Source organism: Marmota marmota, unplaced genomic scaffold, assembly GCF_001458135.2.
Source record: "Marmota marmota marmota unplaced genomic scaffold, marMar, whole genome shotgun sequence".
Taxonomy (NCBI): domain Eukaryota; kingdom Metazoa; phylum Chordata; class Mammalia; order Rodentia; family Sciuridae; genus Marmota; species Marmota marmota.
In genome coordinates this window covers 9,974,095-9,992,606 of record NW_026000174.1, presented here as the reverse complement: position 1 = coordinate 9,992,606, position 18,512 = coordinate 9,974,095, and the positions used below count along the sequence as shown (strand labels likewise).

The window sequence follows — 18,512 nt, the reverse complement described above, 5'->3', positions numbered from 1 at the left end:
GGGATTGTAATTCGTTTTTGAAATCAATAAAGGTCTGATCAAGTGACAGAGGAGGAGTTGCGAGCTGCTCATCAGGATGATGTGGCAAGTCATTGCCTGAATCCTCAACTGAGTTCATCTGGCTGCTTTATCATCTTGGACATTCATTTCAATGTGGGGAGGGATTTTTAAAAAACCAACATGAATAATATATAACGGCTGACATTTTGGAGGAAGCAGGATCTCTACCTCCTTCCATCTTCCATCAGGTGATTTATCATTGCCTTTTTTTTCTCTTCTTCTTTTTCTTTTTCTTTTTTTTTTTACACTGATGGGGCGGCCTGTCAGCTCAGCTTGTTCTGAAAATGCAGGAGTGTAATTCAATAATAAACTCACCTAGAGGCCAGCTGTCAGGAAGTTGGTGTTTATTTGAAGTCCATTAGATGATCTCTACTTGGTCTCTCTCAGAGCTCTCAGAAGACTAAGGCCTGGGGCAGGGGGGATGGGGGTTTGGGATGGGGAAGCAAATGCCCTTTGTAGCTGCTGTGCCACTGGCACTGGTGTATGGGTTACCTCTGCAGTGGGCCAGTAAAAAATGAGATCATAGACGTGATTATTTCTTCCTCCTTTTCATGATTTTTTTTTCCTCTTGCAAACTCTTGCTTTCAAAGTTCCCAGGAACTTTGTGCCTTTTAAAAGGCCATGAAAGAAGTTCTGAAGGCTGCCATGGCATCAAGGTTATTTAACTTCTGTTTAGAGTTGATTCCGAATCCTAAGATGAAATGCTAGCCCTGTTTGTGGACAGGTGAGGAGGATCAGATCTTTCTGAGTTCCTGCCTCTAAATGACCCTGGCCTTCTATTCCCATATGTTCCTCTTTCTCCCATGTGTTCCCTTTGCTTACAATGACCATATGCCCCCAAACCCCTAAGCCCGCCTTGATCTCAAATGTTAGAACATATCTCCTGACTTTTGTTTTATAAAATAATATCACCATAATTATCCACCTGTTCCATTAAAATTCTCTCATTCTCTGATTATCCTGGAAAGTCATGTTGTTGCTCATGCTGGTTCCTTAATTTGTAATGAAATTGTAAATCCTGGTGTGGCTAAAATCCACAGTAAGCAATGCAGTTTATCCCATAACACACACACACACACACACACACACCACCACCACCACCACCTCCACCAAAATATTCGATGAAATATATATTTTTACAGAATTGCTGATATTTTCCATTCATTCTACCCCATTCCATTTAAACTTACTTTTAAAAAAAGTAGTTTCAACCCACTAAGTTGAATTCATGATGCACTAATGGGTTGTTGTGACCTGTATTTTAATAAATAATGTTTTAATGGCCAACCTTCTCACTGAAATCTTTGTCTCAGGTCCAAGCCATAGGCTGCCTGAAATCTTCATTCCTTCATTAATTTTCAACAACCAACATCTGCTATTGTCTGCCCTGGGCTGCCCTGTATTGTGTGCTGAGAAACAAAACCACATTAGAGGCAGCGCCCATGTGTGGGCTCAAGGAGAGGCATTTGCAGTTGGAGACATGGCTCCATTTTTGAGCTCTGAGCACTTTGTCCCTCCTTCTCTTCAGGCCCCCAGCAGGGTCTGACTGGCTCCTTGATCCACTCTATCATTCCTTGCGGCTCACTCTGCACCAACCCCTCCATTGGCACTGAGCATCCAGTGACAAAAGAGGAACAGACCCACGAAGGGCCCCCAAATAAATGGGGTGAGACTCATGTCTTATTCCTCCATTCCTGGGGCAAAGTTTTGGTGGTTCTGTCCCTCTCCAAGCTTACCTAGTCTCTCCTTCTCATAGGATCTGATCCCCACTACAGGACACCACCTCTTCCTGCTTCCTTTCTCTGATGTTCCCTTCGGGGGCCCCTCCCCTTAGTCTTCCCCCCCCCTTCGTTTATTTAGTTTTTTTAGTTTTTTTTTTTTAATGTGGTGCTGGGGATCAAACCCAGTGCCTCACACATGCTAGGCTAGCGCTCACCACTGAGCCACCATCTACCATCCTCTCTTCTTAGTGTTAATAGTAGGCACCTTTCATTGCATTCTGCCCATGACTGCAGGGGAGACAGGTGTTTCACCCGGCAAATGCCCAGGCACCCAGGCCAGGAGAGAAAAATAGTATTCAAGCTACTTCATCTGGTGACAGTGATACCCATGCCTGATATGTCCCTTTCTACCTTGGATCAGCTGAGGTCATTGCACCTCTGCCACTTTATATGGCAGCAAGGAACAGCAGGGTCAGAATGTCAGAGCTGTTGTATTCATGAGACCTGTCCTGAGTGTGTGCTCTGAGCCAGGCCTCATGCTGGGCTCTAGGGACACAGATGCACTAGAATGGGTCTCTGATGGAGGCTGTCCTCACTGAAAGTCTACCTGGCAGTACTTCTGCCTTGTTCTGAGTCAGCCTCTGGTCTCCTCCATGGATGCCAGCTGGATCAGAGCACACTGTGCTTGACTGGGGCCCTCACATCCCAAGAGATGCTACCCATCCCTCCCCGAGACCGTCCCTGTTCCCTCACCTCTGGCACCAGTGGAGGTACTGAACAGAAGCATGGGACTCCTGCCACCTCATGTAATTCCTGGTATCATGTGTCTCTTTGGAGAACCTCCTGCCCAGCCTCTGAGGACATCCTGGACTCTGAGAGCTGGCCCTCTGGCATCTACCACTGAAGGGTGGTCCAGCCAGTTCTAAGGCCTGGGCTTGAATTCCTTACCCTAGAGACTCCCTGGACCTGACCCATGGCTGGGAATCTACAGAGTGAAGGACTACACCTCTGAGGGTCGCCTTTCCTGACGGTCTCAGGAGTGCTGTTGGGTTTCTGGGTATCAGCCTGCATCTTGGAGCCCGTTAAATGGAATCCCAGACATTATTGCACAGCATATGGGGTGTAGGAGGATATAGGGTTTTGTCCTTCAGATACAGGCCTTGTTATTGTCACACACAGGCACTGAGTCAGGTCTGCCTGTCCATCATAAATTCCACTTCTGGAGAAGTGCCTCCGGATTCCTCTCTAACAAGGACCCTGCTGACAGCTGACTGGGAAGAATGTGGCCTTTTTTTCTTCCTCAAATAATGATTCAATAGTCTAAACCTGGCTCTTCTCTGGATGACTGTTGGACTTTCCTAGAGGGCAGGTTAGTATCAAGTCTTTCTTCCAATTAAGAAAGTGGAATTGGAAACTCATTTTAATATCATCATCATCATCATCATCATCATCAGCAGCAGCAGCAGCAGCAGTACCACCACCATCATCTTGTAATTAGCAAATATTTCTGTGTAGCAGGTACTAGGTTGAGCCTTTATGCAATTTTTCTCCCATTTAATCCTTATGGCAACACTGTAATATAGATTTTATCACTCCAATCTTACAGTTGAAGAGACCAGAGCTCTGAGAGGTTAAGGAATTTTCCCAAGGACACACAGTCTAAACCAGGTTTGTCTGATTCCAAGGCTTGTTCTATACTCACTGTGATACATGCTGCCACTATTAAAACCATCATTTATTGATCACCTGCAAAATACTCAGTCCTGGTTTAGGTGCTTTATTTTAGTTAATAAACATGCACTAGAATGGGTCTCTGATGTAACTTTTATGTAACTAGTTACTATTATTGCAACTCATAGCTAGAGGCCACTACACAAAAGTTATATCATTTCCTCAAGGTCACACAGCTAGGGGAGGTAAATCCAGGGCTGAAATGCTGGGCTGTTCCTGTTAGACCCCACTCCCCTACCTCAGAGGAAAAACATCAATGGCTTGAACTTGCTAACCGACTTGACTTACCCCAACTGTGCTTCTGTACTTCTGGCACGGATCAAGGACACCAAATAGATGGCCTAACAAGAAGGGCATCTGGTGCCTCATGTTTCTAGGTTATTAGTCACCTCGGCTGGTTTTACATAGAGTCTGTTTGAGGATCCTAATTGACAGACAGCTGTCTCTTCTGAATCTACATCCTCTGGTGAGGAGCAGAGACATAATGATTTAGACAAATGTTAGGTAAAAGGAATTTTTACAGTAACATTCTGGAAGCTTCTATTATCTATTCATTTATAGAGCAAATACCATATTCTTGGCCCTGCCTGAAGTATTACAGGTTTGGAGAGATGAATGGTCCCTGCTTTCAAAGTGTATGTAATTTAACTGAAGGTGACAGCTATATAAACAATGATCTGGAGCTGACTTCTGCTTTTGCTACTCATCCGCAGTGTGATTTTCTGGCCAAGATAAATGAATAGTTTCTCTTCACTCTTTCTGCTCCTGGATCCACCACTTGATTGGCTCTGTGAATGTGAAAGGTCACCCCCTCCTCAGGTCCTCCATATGCGTGGGTCAGGTGGAAGGGTGTGCGCTGTAATGTACCTTTAAAGGTGTGACACGTGTGTTAGGCCCCCCTTGCTAGGCTCAAAGGACTCTCCCACTCACTTTTCCCAAATGCCATGCTCCTTGCAAGGACGGGCTGGGGCAGTGGAAAGGGGTAGGCTCTGACAGACCTACTAGCCTGCATCCTGGCTCCATCATGTACAGGAGTGAGGCCTTCTCCTTGGTGTCTCCAGTTACCTGGGAAGATAGGAGCCACCTCACAGGGGGCTCTCATGGCTCCTTCTTCAGTCTCTGCCACCCCAGCTCTTACATGTGCTCCTGGAGCAAGCATTCATTCATGTGCTCTTACATTCAACCAGTGCCTGTTGTTGATGGTTTTCCAAAGCAAGAACTTTAGGTCCTAACCATTGCAAGAGCTCCAGAATTATTTAAAATGATTCCCAAAGTCACACAGTCTGAGGTCATTGCACCTCTGTCCTACTGTCCCTCTTTGTCCTTCCCCTGCTTAAAATGGAGGTTGTCTCTCACTCCCACCCTGCTCCTGCTCTCAGGTCCTTGTTCTGGTGGAGAGACCATCATCTATCTAGGCCTCCAGGAGGAGGCCCCTCTCTTCAGCACCCCTCACACCCAAGCAGTGACCAATCTCTGCTGTTGTCCCCGTTCCCACCTTTGTCAATTTCCATTGTCCCCCAAGAACAGCAACCCTCTGGCACAGAAATCATGAACATAGAAGCACACAGTCTAATTGCTAAATTAACTGTGCTGACTTGCAGAGAAAGCTCTGCATCTGGGAGGCTTCCCTACATTGGAAGACTTTCAAAAGAATTTATTATAAATTGCCCCTCTTGGATACTTCATCCTAGTTCACTGTCCTGACCTGGGGAGCAGAGGATGTTTTTTGCTGCTCCTGTTTACTGTCATGCCTCAGGGTCTTAGCACGAGCTCTTTCTTCTCCTTGGAACCCCCTCTCTCCCTTTCCTTGTTAACTATATCACAACTTTAAGACTTGGATCTTAAGTCTTGGTCTTCCGCCCACCTCAACGTACCTCCTCCTCTCTGCACCAGAGTACCCTAGGCACATATTTTTGGCCAAGTATACTGTAACTGTTCCCCCACATTTTTAATCCCTCAGTGGACTGTGAGTGACCAATATGCAGAGACTGTTCTACTCATTTCTGTGATCCCAGCATGCAACCTGGCACAGAATAGATCTCAGTAAGAAACTGTCCAACAGACGACACAACTGGAAACGGAAAGAACACGTGGGCATGTGGCCCTGGGGCAGAGCAGATGCACCCCTCCCTCAGCCTAGCAAAGTTTTCTGGAAGCTAGCTCGGAGGGTGAGCAGTGTCAAAACCCTTCAGCTCATCTGGAGACCACAGGATCAGGAAGAGCTGACTGCAAAGTGGGTATTGATCCAAGCTTCCCCTTGGACCTTTGATTTTTCACTCTTTCCATCTATCACCCAGCAGGAGCAACACAACTTTGCTCATAAAAATTCTGAATGCCTTGGATAGCAGTTTTATTAATGTGGATACCTGAGGTTGCTGTTCTGTCTCCTCTGACATTCCATCAGGAACCTTTGAGGCCCACCCTTCTGGCCTCCTCCCACCCAAAAGTAGCCCTGGAGGTGATTTGGTTCTCCCTCAGAGAGTTTCCACTGGAGCTGGGCCCATGGACTCACCCTCCATCAAAGGGGTTCTCCCCGGGGATGACGTGTGTGCTGTCCCTGCCCACGAGGAACTTGATGCGGTCATAGAAGGAGTGTAGGTTCTGCTGGGACACAGGGGCCTGTGTCTCCTGGATGATGTCCAGAGGGTCAGGGGAGCCCAGGCACAGCGGGTTGACATGACAGAGGGGCTGGAGGCAGCAGTCAGGGTCCATGCAGTCCACCAAGCCATCTGCAGGGTGACAGAGCATGTGGTTTATAGTGCTGTGTTCAGTTAGCCCTGTTTGCCTACAACGCCTGCATCCATTTCTTCCCTATGTTCTACTCACTAACTTTAAGTGCTGATATAAGCCAAAGCCTTTACTGGGCACCAAGGAGATCCAGGTACTTCCAAGTCTGGCCCCAGCCCACCAATCTAATAGGAGAGACAGATAGGTAAGTGTACTGTCTTTTCTTTTTTTCTTCTTCTAAAGAGACAGCAGGAACAGTATTATGAAGGTCCAGAGGTGAGAAAATACATGAACACCTGAGTTGCCCAAGACAAGGCCCCTGGGTTGGCAGGAGCTGACTGGGCTGGGCCTGGTAGGCCAGGTTAAGGAGTGTGCACTTCATCCTCAGGACAACGGGGGACACCTAATGGGTTAAAGCAGGAGGTTAAAGTGGGATGTGCATGTTGAAGCAGAAGGGAAGTTGGAGTTGAAGGAGGAGGAGTGGCACTGAGGCTGCATAGGTGAAAAATGACAGCCTAGGCTAGCGCAGTGACAGGGGTGGCTGGAGAAGTGGATGGGTTTGAGGAGAAACTCCAGGACCTGGGGACTGCCTGGCTCTGGGTGAGGATGCGGCAATGATGATGAAGGTGTGTGGCATCTCTCCCAGCTGCCAGGTGACCACATGGCCTGAGGCCTAGTCCTCTGCCTGTGGAGGCCCAACTCCCCCTCCGGTGAGTTGCCATTTGTAGGGATTCTCTTTACTGTAGGATGGCTTCTTCAGGACTGCATTATAGCAATACCATCTTCCCAAAGTGCAAAGGAAGAAATTCTACCGGATCACAGATTTTTGACCTCATTACCCCAAAGTACTTTTACAGACACCCAATAGAATGGCTTCAAATGAGACATGATCCCAGAGAACAGTGCCCAAAGTAGGGGACAGCAAGAGTCCAGGGTGATGGTCTGGGTTTTGCAGGCAGAGTGTGATGATGTGTATTCCTGCCTGGGTTCAAATTCTGGCTTTACTGCCTATTAGCTGTTTGACTTGGGATAACTGTTTCTACCACTTTGGTCACAGATCTCTTCTGGTCATCTGTTCCACCCTTAGCACTTAGTAGGCATACTTAAAAACATGACTGTTAAATAAATAAATGAAAACTGAATGAATTTATTCACAAAGGAAGAATGGGCTGAGAATAAATGCTAGTCTATAAAAGCCAGAAAACCATATCTTTAGTCAATTCCATTAAGCAACGTGAAAGGATCATGAGACACTGAGACTGAGGTTCAAGTCCTACTGTTGTCCCTAAGATTGATCCTGGACAAGTTCCTGTACTTAATCTCCCTGAACCCCTGTCTCCTCATTAATAATGTGGAAGTATTGCTCAGATATCCACCTCCCTTCTGTCTCCATGGAGTTCATTGTATAAAGGCTACTGCATATACCTTGACTAGACTGGGGCCCCGTCCTCCTCACTAGCTGTATGGCTGCAGGCAAACTACTTAGCTGTCCTGAAGCCCAGTTTTTTTTTTTCTTTTTTTCCTTAAATAAATTAGGGACAAAAATTCCCTGCCTTCCTCTCCCATTTCTGCATGGCGTCTTAGAGCTTGTCACCTCTTTCATGGCAGCACAGTGAAAGAGCACATGGATTCCAGAGCCAGATGGTCTGGGATTCTAAAATCTGGGTTCTAAAACTTACCACTGTGTCACCGTGGGCAAGTCACTTAAACCCTCTGGTCTTGGTTTCTTACATCTCTTAATGGGGGTAATAGGAGTAAATGTCATATAGGTATTTGTTACTTATTTAAATGTGTAGTACTAGTCCACAAATAGTACCTGATACATAGTAGGTGCTTCATAAAGGTATCTTCCCTTCCTGATCCTGAACCTAGAACATGGCTCATCAGATGAAAGGCCATCCCTTCAGTCTCACCTGGCAGATTTAGTCTGGGACATGGGGGAAGGTCTCCCTTGCCCCAGCACTGTTCTGGGCCTTAACTTGTTGCTTCTGTCCCCACCCCAGATGCAACTGCCTGGCAAAGCACTGTCCTCTCCTGCAGTCGGCAGGCTCCATCACACATTCTTGGGCTGCCCCTGTCAGGCATTGCTTAAACACATAATTATAGCCCAAGCAGAGGGTTATTTGCATTCTGCTATTGATGTTAGCATGACAGATTCAGCTGCTGCATCCATAACTCTGCAGAAATGCTCCATTATTCAATCCCAGTGAGCAGGGATGTTGACCATTAAATCAGCTAGCACAATTGAAGGGCCGTGAAAAGTCATGGCTAATTTGAAATTTTATTAGCTCTTGCCTGCTCTTGTTTACCACCAAGGCAGTCCCTGGAAGCCAGTCTTTTACCTCTTTATAAACACTGCTTTGTGGCACTTGGGCAGAGCCACCTTCTGCTGAGGAGGAATGTCTGCTTTTGAGCCCTGGGTAAGGTTGGCCAGGAGTGGTGGTGGTGTTTATTAATATCAATGTTAAATTGATGATAAAGATAAATCACTGCATGCATCAAGTGCCACGCATTGTTCTTGCTAATATTTTATAAGGAATATGTCATTGAATTCTCCCATCCTATAAGGTAGCCATGGTTGTCACCCTCATTTTAGAGAAAAGAAACCAGAGGCTCAAAGTGGTAAAGTAACTTGGAGAAGATCATACAGATAGTTGGTGAAGGAGCTGACTCAGGATTTGAACTCAGTTCTTTCTGAGGTGTGGCATTTTCTTTGAGTCCCCCAGAGAGACTTAGATGTTATGAGAACATGATTTTATGAATGTTACTGAAACACTATTCTTCATCATCCTGGGGAAATTCCATTCCAGAATGACTCTCCCCAGAACTATAATTTGACTATTCTCTCTGTCTTCTTCCCCAGACAATGAGCTCCCAGAGGTCCATTGCTGTGTGGTTCATTTCAATATCTCAGGGCCCAGAACTAAACCAGAACAAAGACTGTCCTCCACAAAGATCTGAAAAATGGATAAAGGACTTATCTAGTCCAGGGCTGCTTCTCTGATCTAGGATCAGAGTCACAGGACACTAGAGCTTAAGGGATCCTTTCACTGTGTCTTCAGTGGCATAGTGCACTGTGCTTAAGAGAGCCCTCTCTCAGGCAAACTGCCGGGATTGGGTCCTGATTCCCATGGAAGCTGTGTGACCTGGTACAAGCTGCTTAACTTCTTTAAACGTCATGCGCTTATAAAGAGAGTCAGAGGAAGATGGTTAATTCCTTAAACTTACAATCTGCCCCTGTAGTCAGGAGTGAAGCACAAAACTTCTCTTGGGTGTCTTGTGACAATGAGACAAAGATTTTCCAGGGAACTGTTAGGCTGGCAATTTGTCTCTGAGCATATGACCCAAATACAGGCATGCTCCATGCAGTGAGTGAGATGCCGAACCACGAGCCCTTTAATGAGGACTTTTTTTTGTGAGTTCTGGCAGTTCTGCTTTAAGCTCTTCAAATAGTCTTCTTTCCCTTTCTCTCTAGTCTTTTCTTCGGGAATATTATTAAACGCTTAAAGGACTTTCAATCTTTCATATCTCTCAATTTCTCTCTCAATTTCCATCCTTTTATCTGTGTCCCCTTCTGATTTATTTCCTCAGATCTGTATTCTACTTCACTTATCTTTCCTTTATTTGTGTCTGGTCTGCTGTTTAATTTGTCCTTTGGATCATTAATTTAAATTACCCATACTTAAAAATTTCCAGATAGTCTCTTTGGAATTTTTCTTTTTTCTTTGGAACTTTTCAAAACCTGCCTGTTACATTCTTGATAGCATCCTCTTCCATCCTTATGGTTTTTTTAAAAATATTTTTTAGTTATAGATGGATGCAATATCTTTATTTCACTTATTCATTTTTATGTGATGCTGAGGATGGAACCCAGTGCCTCACATGTGTGAGGCAAGCGCTCTGCCACTGAGCCACAACCCTAGCGCCCCCATCCTTATGGTTTTAAATATCATTGTATCTCTTTAGTCATTCGAAACTTATTATGTTATAGCCTCTCTCAGATTGTTACGTTCTTGGGAGTGGCAAGCTTTTTGTATTCTGCAGCTGTTGACTGCGGCCGGGGCCACTCATGTCCTGTGTGTTCTATGATTCTGCTTGTGATCCTCAGAGCAGCTTGCCTTTTATACAGGGGATCTCATGTGGTTAAATGAACCCTCCGGAGTGGTTTCTGGTTATTTCTGTTTGCCACCTCAGAGGTACCATTAGTCTGGTTCATTTCAATATCTCAGGGCCCAGAACTAAACCAGAACAAAGACTTTGTTTCCCCTTTATTTTATTTATTTATATGTGGTGCTGAGATTTGAACCCAGTGCCTCACACATGCTAGGCAAGCACTCTGTCACTGAGCTACAACTGTAACACAGGGGACCACATTTTGGGTAGAATGCTTAACAAAGCATTCTAGCGCCACTCTGGTAGGTAAGGACTTCAAGAGCTTTGTGGTGTAGGCTCTATTGCTTATAGCAGACTCTCCCTGCCCGCTGTCCTCTAGAACCAGGGCAGAGCCATGCCTCAGCGTCACTGCTCTAGTCGAGTGGGTAGTGTTTAGTCCCAGCCAGTAGGGCTCAGTTGCAATCGTCTTCTGTGAGTGTGCCCTGCCTCCTGGCTCTACGATCCTATCACACCTTGTATGCCTGCTGCTCTGACTTTCAATTATTGCTTCTGGGACCCAGGGTTCCCTGGTTTCCCCTTTGTTTTTTTGCTGAGTTCTTAAAAACAAGTTGCTGTGTCTTATAGTCAGAGGGTCCTGGTGATATTTTGGACATTTTGCTAGAAATAAAAGTCGCAGCAAAAGCACTGAGCTTTGGTTCTATCATCAAACCTATCATCAAACTTAGTTTGCAGAGATGCTGTGGGGATTAGGTGAGGTCAGGCATGTGAAGCACTTGATAAGGAACATATGGTAAGTAGCACATAAGTAAGGATTTGGCAAGTTACAGATATCAGCAGCTCCTGGCCAGTTGCTTCCGTGACCTGGTATCCTGGTAACAGTGCTGCCATTTGGCCTTGGCCCTCCATATGCACACATCCAGGACAGCCTTTTTGGATACAGTTTGGCCTTAGAGAATGGAATTGGATGAACACAGCCATAACAACACACATATAAATTAGGGCAGTGGAGATCTTGGGGGAATTATAGATTGTGGTTCTCTGAAATGGACGTGTCACACGAATGGTGCTCTTATGAGAGACACCAGGACTGTGGAATTGTTCACTGAACGTTTTGCAGGTTAGATTACTGCCAGGTCAGGGATTCTGCCTGATTACACTATGCTGTCCTAATCATACATATAACAAATAGTTTCTGAATAGTAAATGTGGGAAAAACTTCCACCAATAGAGACAATCATATTTAAACAAGGTACATATTTTTAAAGTGAATAGGCACCCCCCCAAATAATTTTCAAAGGTTGCGTTTTACAAAACCAGTTTCTGTGGAAAACCCTCTTTATGTTTTTGAATGTAGCATATGGAATCCTGAAACGATGCATATGTGCTCTCTGGTAAGGGAAGTCTTTTACAATTTAATTTTCTTAGGCATAAATGACAAAGTTTAGAAGATTTGTATTAAAAGGAAAAGGTTTGCTTTGGGTAGAGAAAAATAAATTCTGGGGAAAACTAGAAACACATCAATACATAGTTTTGGGGAATTTCTAGTTTGGCTGGTTTGGAAACACATTTTCCAGGTACCTCATACCTCAATTCTATATTACACATAAGTTGGTTGACTTACAAATTGTCAATGTTTCATATGTTTGCTATTTTCATTAAGAGACTTTCATTTATCACAGCAGGAAAAAATCAGGAAAATAGGGAGGATTTTCCTCTATTTCCTTCTAATTTTAAGTAAATCCCTCCTAAATCCTAAGCCCCAACTTTTGGGAAAGAATATTTTCCCTTCAGAAATTTCTTTTTCCTTTGATGTCCCCACCCCAGCTAGGTTGCTCTATCGATTGTGTGTATTGCCACCCAAGAATCTCTTCAGATGCCTGAACTACAATATGCTCACCTAATACCCAGGTGACATGCCCTGCCAGCCTTTCAGGATGACTGAGATGTTCCTGGGTTGTAGAGAGTAAAGGAGTTAGTCAGTGAGGAAAGTTTTAGTGTCCTTCTCCTGCTGCAGCCATTACCCAGAGCTCTGCACATAGGCATTGGGGCACAGAGATGAGTCAAGTCCTCTGCTGCTGCTTGGCCCTTCTCCAGATACATAGTTGCAGTCCTGCCTGGAAGTAGCTTCCCCTATATGATCTTGACAGCTGCCAGCAAGGAATGGGACCTCTGTGACTTGTCTCTCACTCTCAGGTCAGTGTCCTCCTTGGTCAGGAGAAAGGTGGACAGGACAGCCTCCAGGCTGTTGGGCTCTCTGACAGTCACCTCCTGACCTTCATATGTCCTCAGCACCCTTTCCCTCAGGGCTGACTTGCTGTGATTTTCCCAGAAAGTGTGCAGGAGATTTCTACTAAATGTGGTGGCTTGACTAACTTTCCCATCTTTACAAACAAGGACCTGGGGGCTCGGGATACATGATTTTACCTGATATTGTACTGCTAGAGAAATGGTGGAGCTGGGAATTTGCTCTCACCCAATTGTTAGGCAAGCTCCACAGTCTACAACTCTTTATAGCAATGCTTCGGCTATTCTTGTTCCCCCAGCCCTGTCCCCACTCCTTGCGGGGAGGAACTGACTTGTTTACTTTTGAATTTCAAATGCATAGCACAGAACCTTGAAGTAAGCATCATATCTGTTAAATACGAACAAATGCATAAATGATTGAGTGAGGATTCCAAATCAAGCAGCTCAATCAGTTTGGCAGGGCCCAGGGCCAGACCATGTAATGGAATCCATTCCCTGCAGGAAGTGCTCATCCCTTTCCTTGGAAAGGAGCAAGGAGGACAAGCCTGGTATGTTTATTTGGCACCATTCTGTGGCTGGTGGGCCCTGTGTTAGGTACCTGACATGTAGAAATAAAGGAGTGTCACCGCCAAAGAATTTAGTGCCGTAGGTTAGTCAGCCAAGAGAGAACTGGGAAAGAAGGAAGCTCAGAATTCTGGAAGCCTCAAGTGGGGAACCCAACTCAGGATAGGGATGGGACATTTCCTGGAAGAGAGAATGCTAAAATGTAAACCAGGAGGATGGATAAGTGCTTAGTAAACCTGTACTGTAGTTGTTTGATTCATCAAATTGCTGGTCACATGAACGGGTTATAACAAGCCTATCAGTCTTTTTGCAGGCTTACCCATTCCCCTGGCTGGACAGCCCATCAGCCAACCTCAACTCGCTGTTGTCTGCTGTCTGAACACAGAGCTGTTTTACTATAGGCCACGAGCAGCATCTGGGAGGCCCTGGGGAGAGAGGGTGGAATGTGCGTCTCCTTTCTATACACATCTGGGAGAAGTTTTTGTCATTCTCTGTAATAAATTCTGTGCCTTCTTTCAAAAAGCTTACAAAATCTTTATCTGCTCTTTGGAACACAAGATTTTTAAAGGTCAATTTCTCTCTTGTCTCTTATCATGAGAAGCGTGGTTTAGAGACAGTCTGAAGGGTGACCAAATTCTATGGCTTTTTGTGAACTCTCCATTCCTGCAATGGGAGATGGGGAGGAGAAGGGAGGACAGAAAGCTTTCTTCTGTTTTCCTGAAATTTCTCATTCTAGGTTGCTCTATCAATTGTGTGTATTGCCACCCATGATTGTTTTTCATGGGGCCAAGAGCATCTAAGAGATTATCATACCTTGAAGCTGCTTAAAGATCCTTTATCAAAAGAGGTCTGGCTGTTTAAATTCCAGTGGAGTTTTTATTCTGGTATGCTCTTTTTAAACACAGTTTCCATCCATTCCTTGCTCTCCCACTGATCCACTATGTGACTTTGAGCAAATCATTGCAGCTTACTGAGATTCAGTAACCCTACATGTAAATGTCTGCCTGCAAGTTTATTGTGAGACTCTTTCAATTATGGCTATTATTTTCCTTTATGTATGTTTGGATTGTTTTTTTCAGTCTAGCAATGAGCATGTAACAGTTTGGAATATGGATTTTAGCAAAGAAAATGAAAAAAGTCAAAATCCTCTATTATATGGAGACTTTTAGTGAAAAAAAGTAGAATATTATGGAGAGCATAATTCCAATTTTAAAAGTACTTATTTATATACAAATATATATTTTGTAATAACTATCACGTTTCTCTACTTGCAAGTGGAAAGGAACAGGAGGGAGAACTGATATTCGCAGGTGATGGTGGAAGTCTTAGAGAAGTTGAGTAATCCTCCCAAGGTCACACAGTCAACAAACAGGGGGGCCAGGAACTGAATGCAGAGAATCTCAGCACAGATCCTGCATTTTAAATCTCTGTGCTATGTTGCCTCTAAGGCACCTTAGACATATAACCTATAATCCTGATCACAAACTTGTGGGTAGAGATTATTATCCCCATAGTCACTTAGCATAGGAGGGCCACTCTTTGACCATCTCTGAAATGGGCATAAGAGCATCTTTGTGAGAGGGTCAGCGTGCATCTAATGAGAAGATGCTTTTGACAGCACTTCAACAAGGGCTTCACAAATAGGGTGCCATGAAAACAGGGCACACTGTCTTTGGCAAGTGGGGCACAGGGAGGGATTCACATTGAGGGGGTGAGTCAGGGGCACTGTGCCTGCTCTGCTGGCCCCTCTTACCACTTAGTTCCTCCAGGGTGAAGTCTGACCATTTGCTGGATGTATTGGGCAGCTCCAACAAAAAAATCAGGAGGCTGGCACTTACTAAGTCACATCCAGGATCTGTTTTCCATTTTTAAATCCAGACAATGACCATACATGAAGACAAAAACAAACCAATAAAGCTGCTCCCAACTCAGCCACATTGAATAACATTTTTTTTTTGTCTCACAGTTTAAAAAGTCTTCAACAGTATTCTCAATGAACCTTGAAATTCAAGTTTAATTTGAAAAAGGGTTGCTTTAAACCTACCAAGATGGGAAAGAAGAGAAAATGGGAGTTATCTGACAAATGAGGGGCCGCGGTGGTTTTTGATGGAGCCACATGTCTGAGGTCTGGCATAGTGAAAAGCTCTGCTCAGATGGCAGCATATTTTGCCACTGGCCACCCACATGACCTGGGCACCACACGAGGAAGCCTCCGTTTCCTCATGATAAGGAAATAGAAAGGGGATAATCATACCACATTCATCATAGTGTGGCTCAGTGGATGAACAATCGCTTGGCACGCTATAAAAGGACACCTGAATGACTGTACTGTGCCACAGCCCACTTAGTCTGAGGAGCGCTCACTGCATTTCTAGGAGGAGAGGGCACTAGGAGAAGGTGGGGGGCTCCAGGCTCACCAGGCCATGTGCCATGACTCGCATTTGGGGTCTGAGTCTGGTCTGGTCTGTGTTAATGACTTTCCGTGTGACTGTGAAGTATATGATGTCACCTCCCCTTTCTGGGCTCCAGTTTCCCTGTCTGTAACATGCAGGGGAGAAGGAGGAGGAGCTGAAGTTGATTTCTCAGATGTCCCTTCTGGCCCTGTTACTCAACATTAAACTCTGCTAATTCCTTCTTCAGGCCCTTGAGTCATTTCAACCATGAACAACCACTCAGCAAGACTCTAACAGTATTTCCTTCCACTCTAAATTATGTATCTGGGATTATGCTGCATTCACTGTTATGGCTGAAATAAAAGCACTTATTTCATTCTGACTCCATTAGATTTAGTCATTTGAATGACAATTTCTTCCAAATGACTGTGAGCTTCCTGAAGGAGAAAGACTGGGCCATGTTCACTGGTCCTCATATTCCCTCAGGAAAGAGCATGGGGCCTTGAGACAGCAGGGCCCCAAAACGTGTGGTGCTCAACTGCACTGAAAAGAGCCCGATGCTAAATGTGGCCCACGCTCACATTCCTCATGTAGGGCACTCTGTTTTCCCTTCCCAAACTGTCTCTGTAGGCAAGGCCAGTGAGGATGAGTTTTGCCTGTCTCTGGTCCTATATCTATTTCATATGTGCCCCCCTGAGAAGCAGGGGCCCCCTGCACCTTCCTCTGATCTTCCCCAATGGATGGAGAGATCACTGAATCAAGAGGATCTCAAAGTGAGATGTTTCCTCATTTCACAGTTGAGAACCCAAGGCCAAAAATTCTTGATAATCCATCCTACCCAGATGGTTGTATTTCTAATCACAACAACTGATGGAAGTTCTTCCTGGCTGGACTGGAAGCCCATTGGGACAGGGACCATGTTACTATTTCCAGGAGGGCACCCAGACACCTGATAACATCAGGTGAATAAGTGGCTGCTCTTTCAACACAGTATCCCACTGTATTGCAATTACCTGCTGTTTCCCTCTTCTCCCCCTCTAGATCACAAACTTGGCACAGGCAGGGTCTGTGTCTTATTTATCTCTGAAATCCTAGTACACTGGACAGGACTTGGTGCAGTGTAGATACTCAGTTTACATTTGTTGAGGCAGTAAATGAAATCACATTTCCATGCTATTGTATAGCGTTGCTAAAATGGATGTATAAACTCAACATGCTCCAAAAAATGTAAGAGGTATATTTTCCTACAATTGGAGATTTTCTGATCATTCTTTTCTACTTCCTGCTGGCTCACCTCTGAGAGCAGATGGAGTAGGATCCAATCCCCTGGGGTTGGGCTCAGCCCCATTTCCTATGACAAAAGGCTCTTCCACCAAAGCAGTGGGGCTTTGGGCTACTGTGTGCCCAGGCCATATGCAAGCAGTGGTGGGCTCCAGTGCTGGGAGGGCTGGCTCTGAAGTGTGGCAGACAAGTTATACTGGAATTGGATTTCAAGGAAAGAATAAATGAACCCTGTTCTATAAGCCAGTCTTGCATGCATGTTAGAGGGGAGTGTGCTCTTTCTCCACATTTCCCAAATACATTCAGTTTTTTACTGCCCAGATGTTCAACAGCTGTTTGAAGGCGTTGGCCAAGATACTGAACTCTTGAGAAGGGAATGACTTCATGGTGCGGCTGCTCTCCCCTTCTCTTCTATTACAAGGGTGTGACTGTTTGTCATTGGCATGGTGCCCACAAAGGCAAAGGGAAGGGGATGCTGGGCAAATCATGCAGATAATATAGGCTGATGTCTCTTCCCTATGAAGAGCAAATGAGATCGTTCTTTATCTTGCCTGAAAGCAGCAATTCTCAATGCCCTTCCCTGCTCTGCCCTGACTTTCCCCATGATGGTCTTTCTAAATGGAAAGTTCTTTCCTTTCCAAGAAACTCCTTCCTATTCAAGTATCAACTTCCTGATGAATGCTTTCCTACTCCCCCCACAACCAACATAAAACCCCATAATAGCACTTATCACAGAACATGAACATTCAACTTTGGGCCTCTTTCCCTCACTTGAGCTCCTGGGGTACAGGGACAGGACTTAATCATCTCTGTACCTGGCAAGAGTCCTAGTCCCATCATAGCAACTCTGGATATTTATGCAGCACAAGAATTAATAAACTCCACAAGTTTCAGGTTGATTAAGGGCCATTTCAATACTGTAAGACCTCAGAAGAACATGCACCTACTGTTGTCTTGCTATTAAGACCAATGTCAGTCCCAAGCTCCTGGTTGACAGTTACTCCACTAGGCCCAGACCTGTGTGCATCAGGCCTGGCTGCCTTCTGATTTGGGAAGTAGGCAGAAGGACTGAAGGGAATCTCAGATAATAACCAGTACTTTGAAACAGCCATTTCTGGCTACAAATGAACCAGAGCAATATTACACACTTGGCTTTCTAATTCTTATAATGCTTTCAGATTTTAGAAATACCCTAGGAAAAAAAATTTCCAAAGATTGGGGTGCTGAGTTTCTGCTTTGTTGACTTACTACTCTGTAGTATACTAGAAAGTACCTTGGTATAAAGAGAAGGTAGCTGCAGAAACAACTCCAGACAACAGTTGGGCCATCATTAGAAACGAATGGTTAATTGCCCTGATGTTCTTTTCCATATCTTTATCCTTTCCTTTTCCTAATAATCCCTTGAGATCCGTAGAACAGGCGTCATCCAGGTGGCAAAGTAGAATACATTCTGGTTGTATTTATGCAAGTTTATACAACAGAGAAATGAAGCCTAATTGTATGTCTATTATAAAAACTTGAATGGCCCTCATGGTCCAACTGCTCCATCTTCTACATAGGGAGAATGAAGCCCAGAGACAATAAGTAGCTCACTAAGGATTGCACAGGGAGTCAAAGTCAGAGTTGGAATTAGAACCCAGGTCTTTTCATTCTCAGATAATGAAAGTTCCCCAAGACT

At 44.8% G+C, this 18,512-nt stretch overlaps 1 protein-coding gene across 22 annotated transcripts in view; it reads right to left on the bottom strand.

Moving 5' to 3' along the window:
• Tenm4 (teneurin transmembrane protein 4) overlaps nucleotides 1-18,512 on the bottom strand; it is a 2,842,490-nt gene that overhangs the window by 76,630 nt on the left and 2,747,348 nt on the right. For all 22 annotated transcript variants that reach the window (XM_048789141.1, XM_048789145.1, XM_048789157.1 and 19 more), the window contains one exon: nucleotides 6,025-6,241. In XM_048789141.1, coding sequence (XP_048645098.1) covers nucleotides 6,025-6,241 — 217 coding nt within the window. The remainder of the gene's footprint in view (nucleotides 1-6,024; nucleotides 6,242-18,512) is intronic.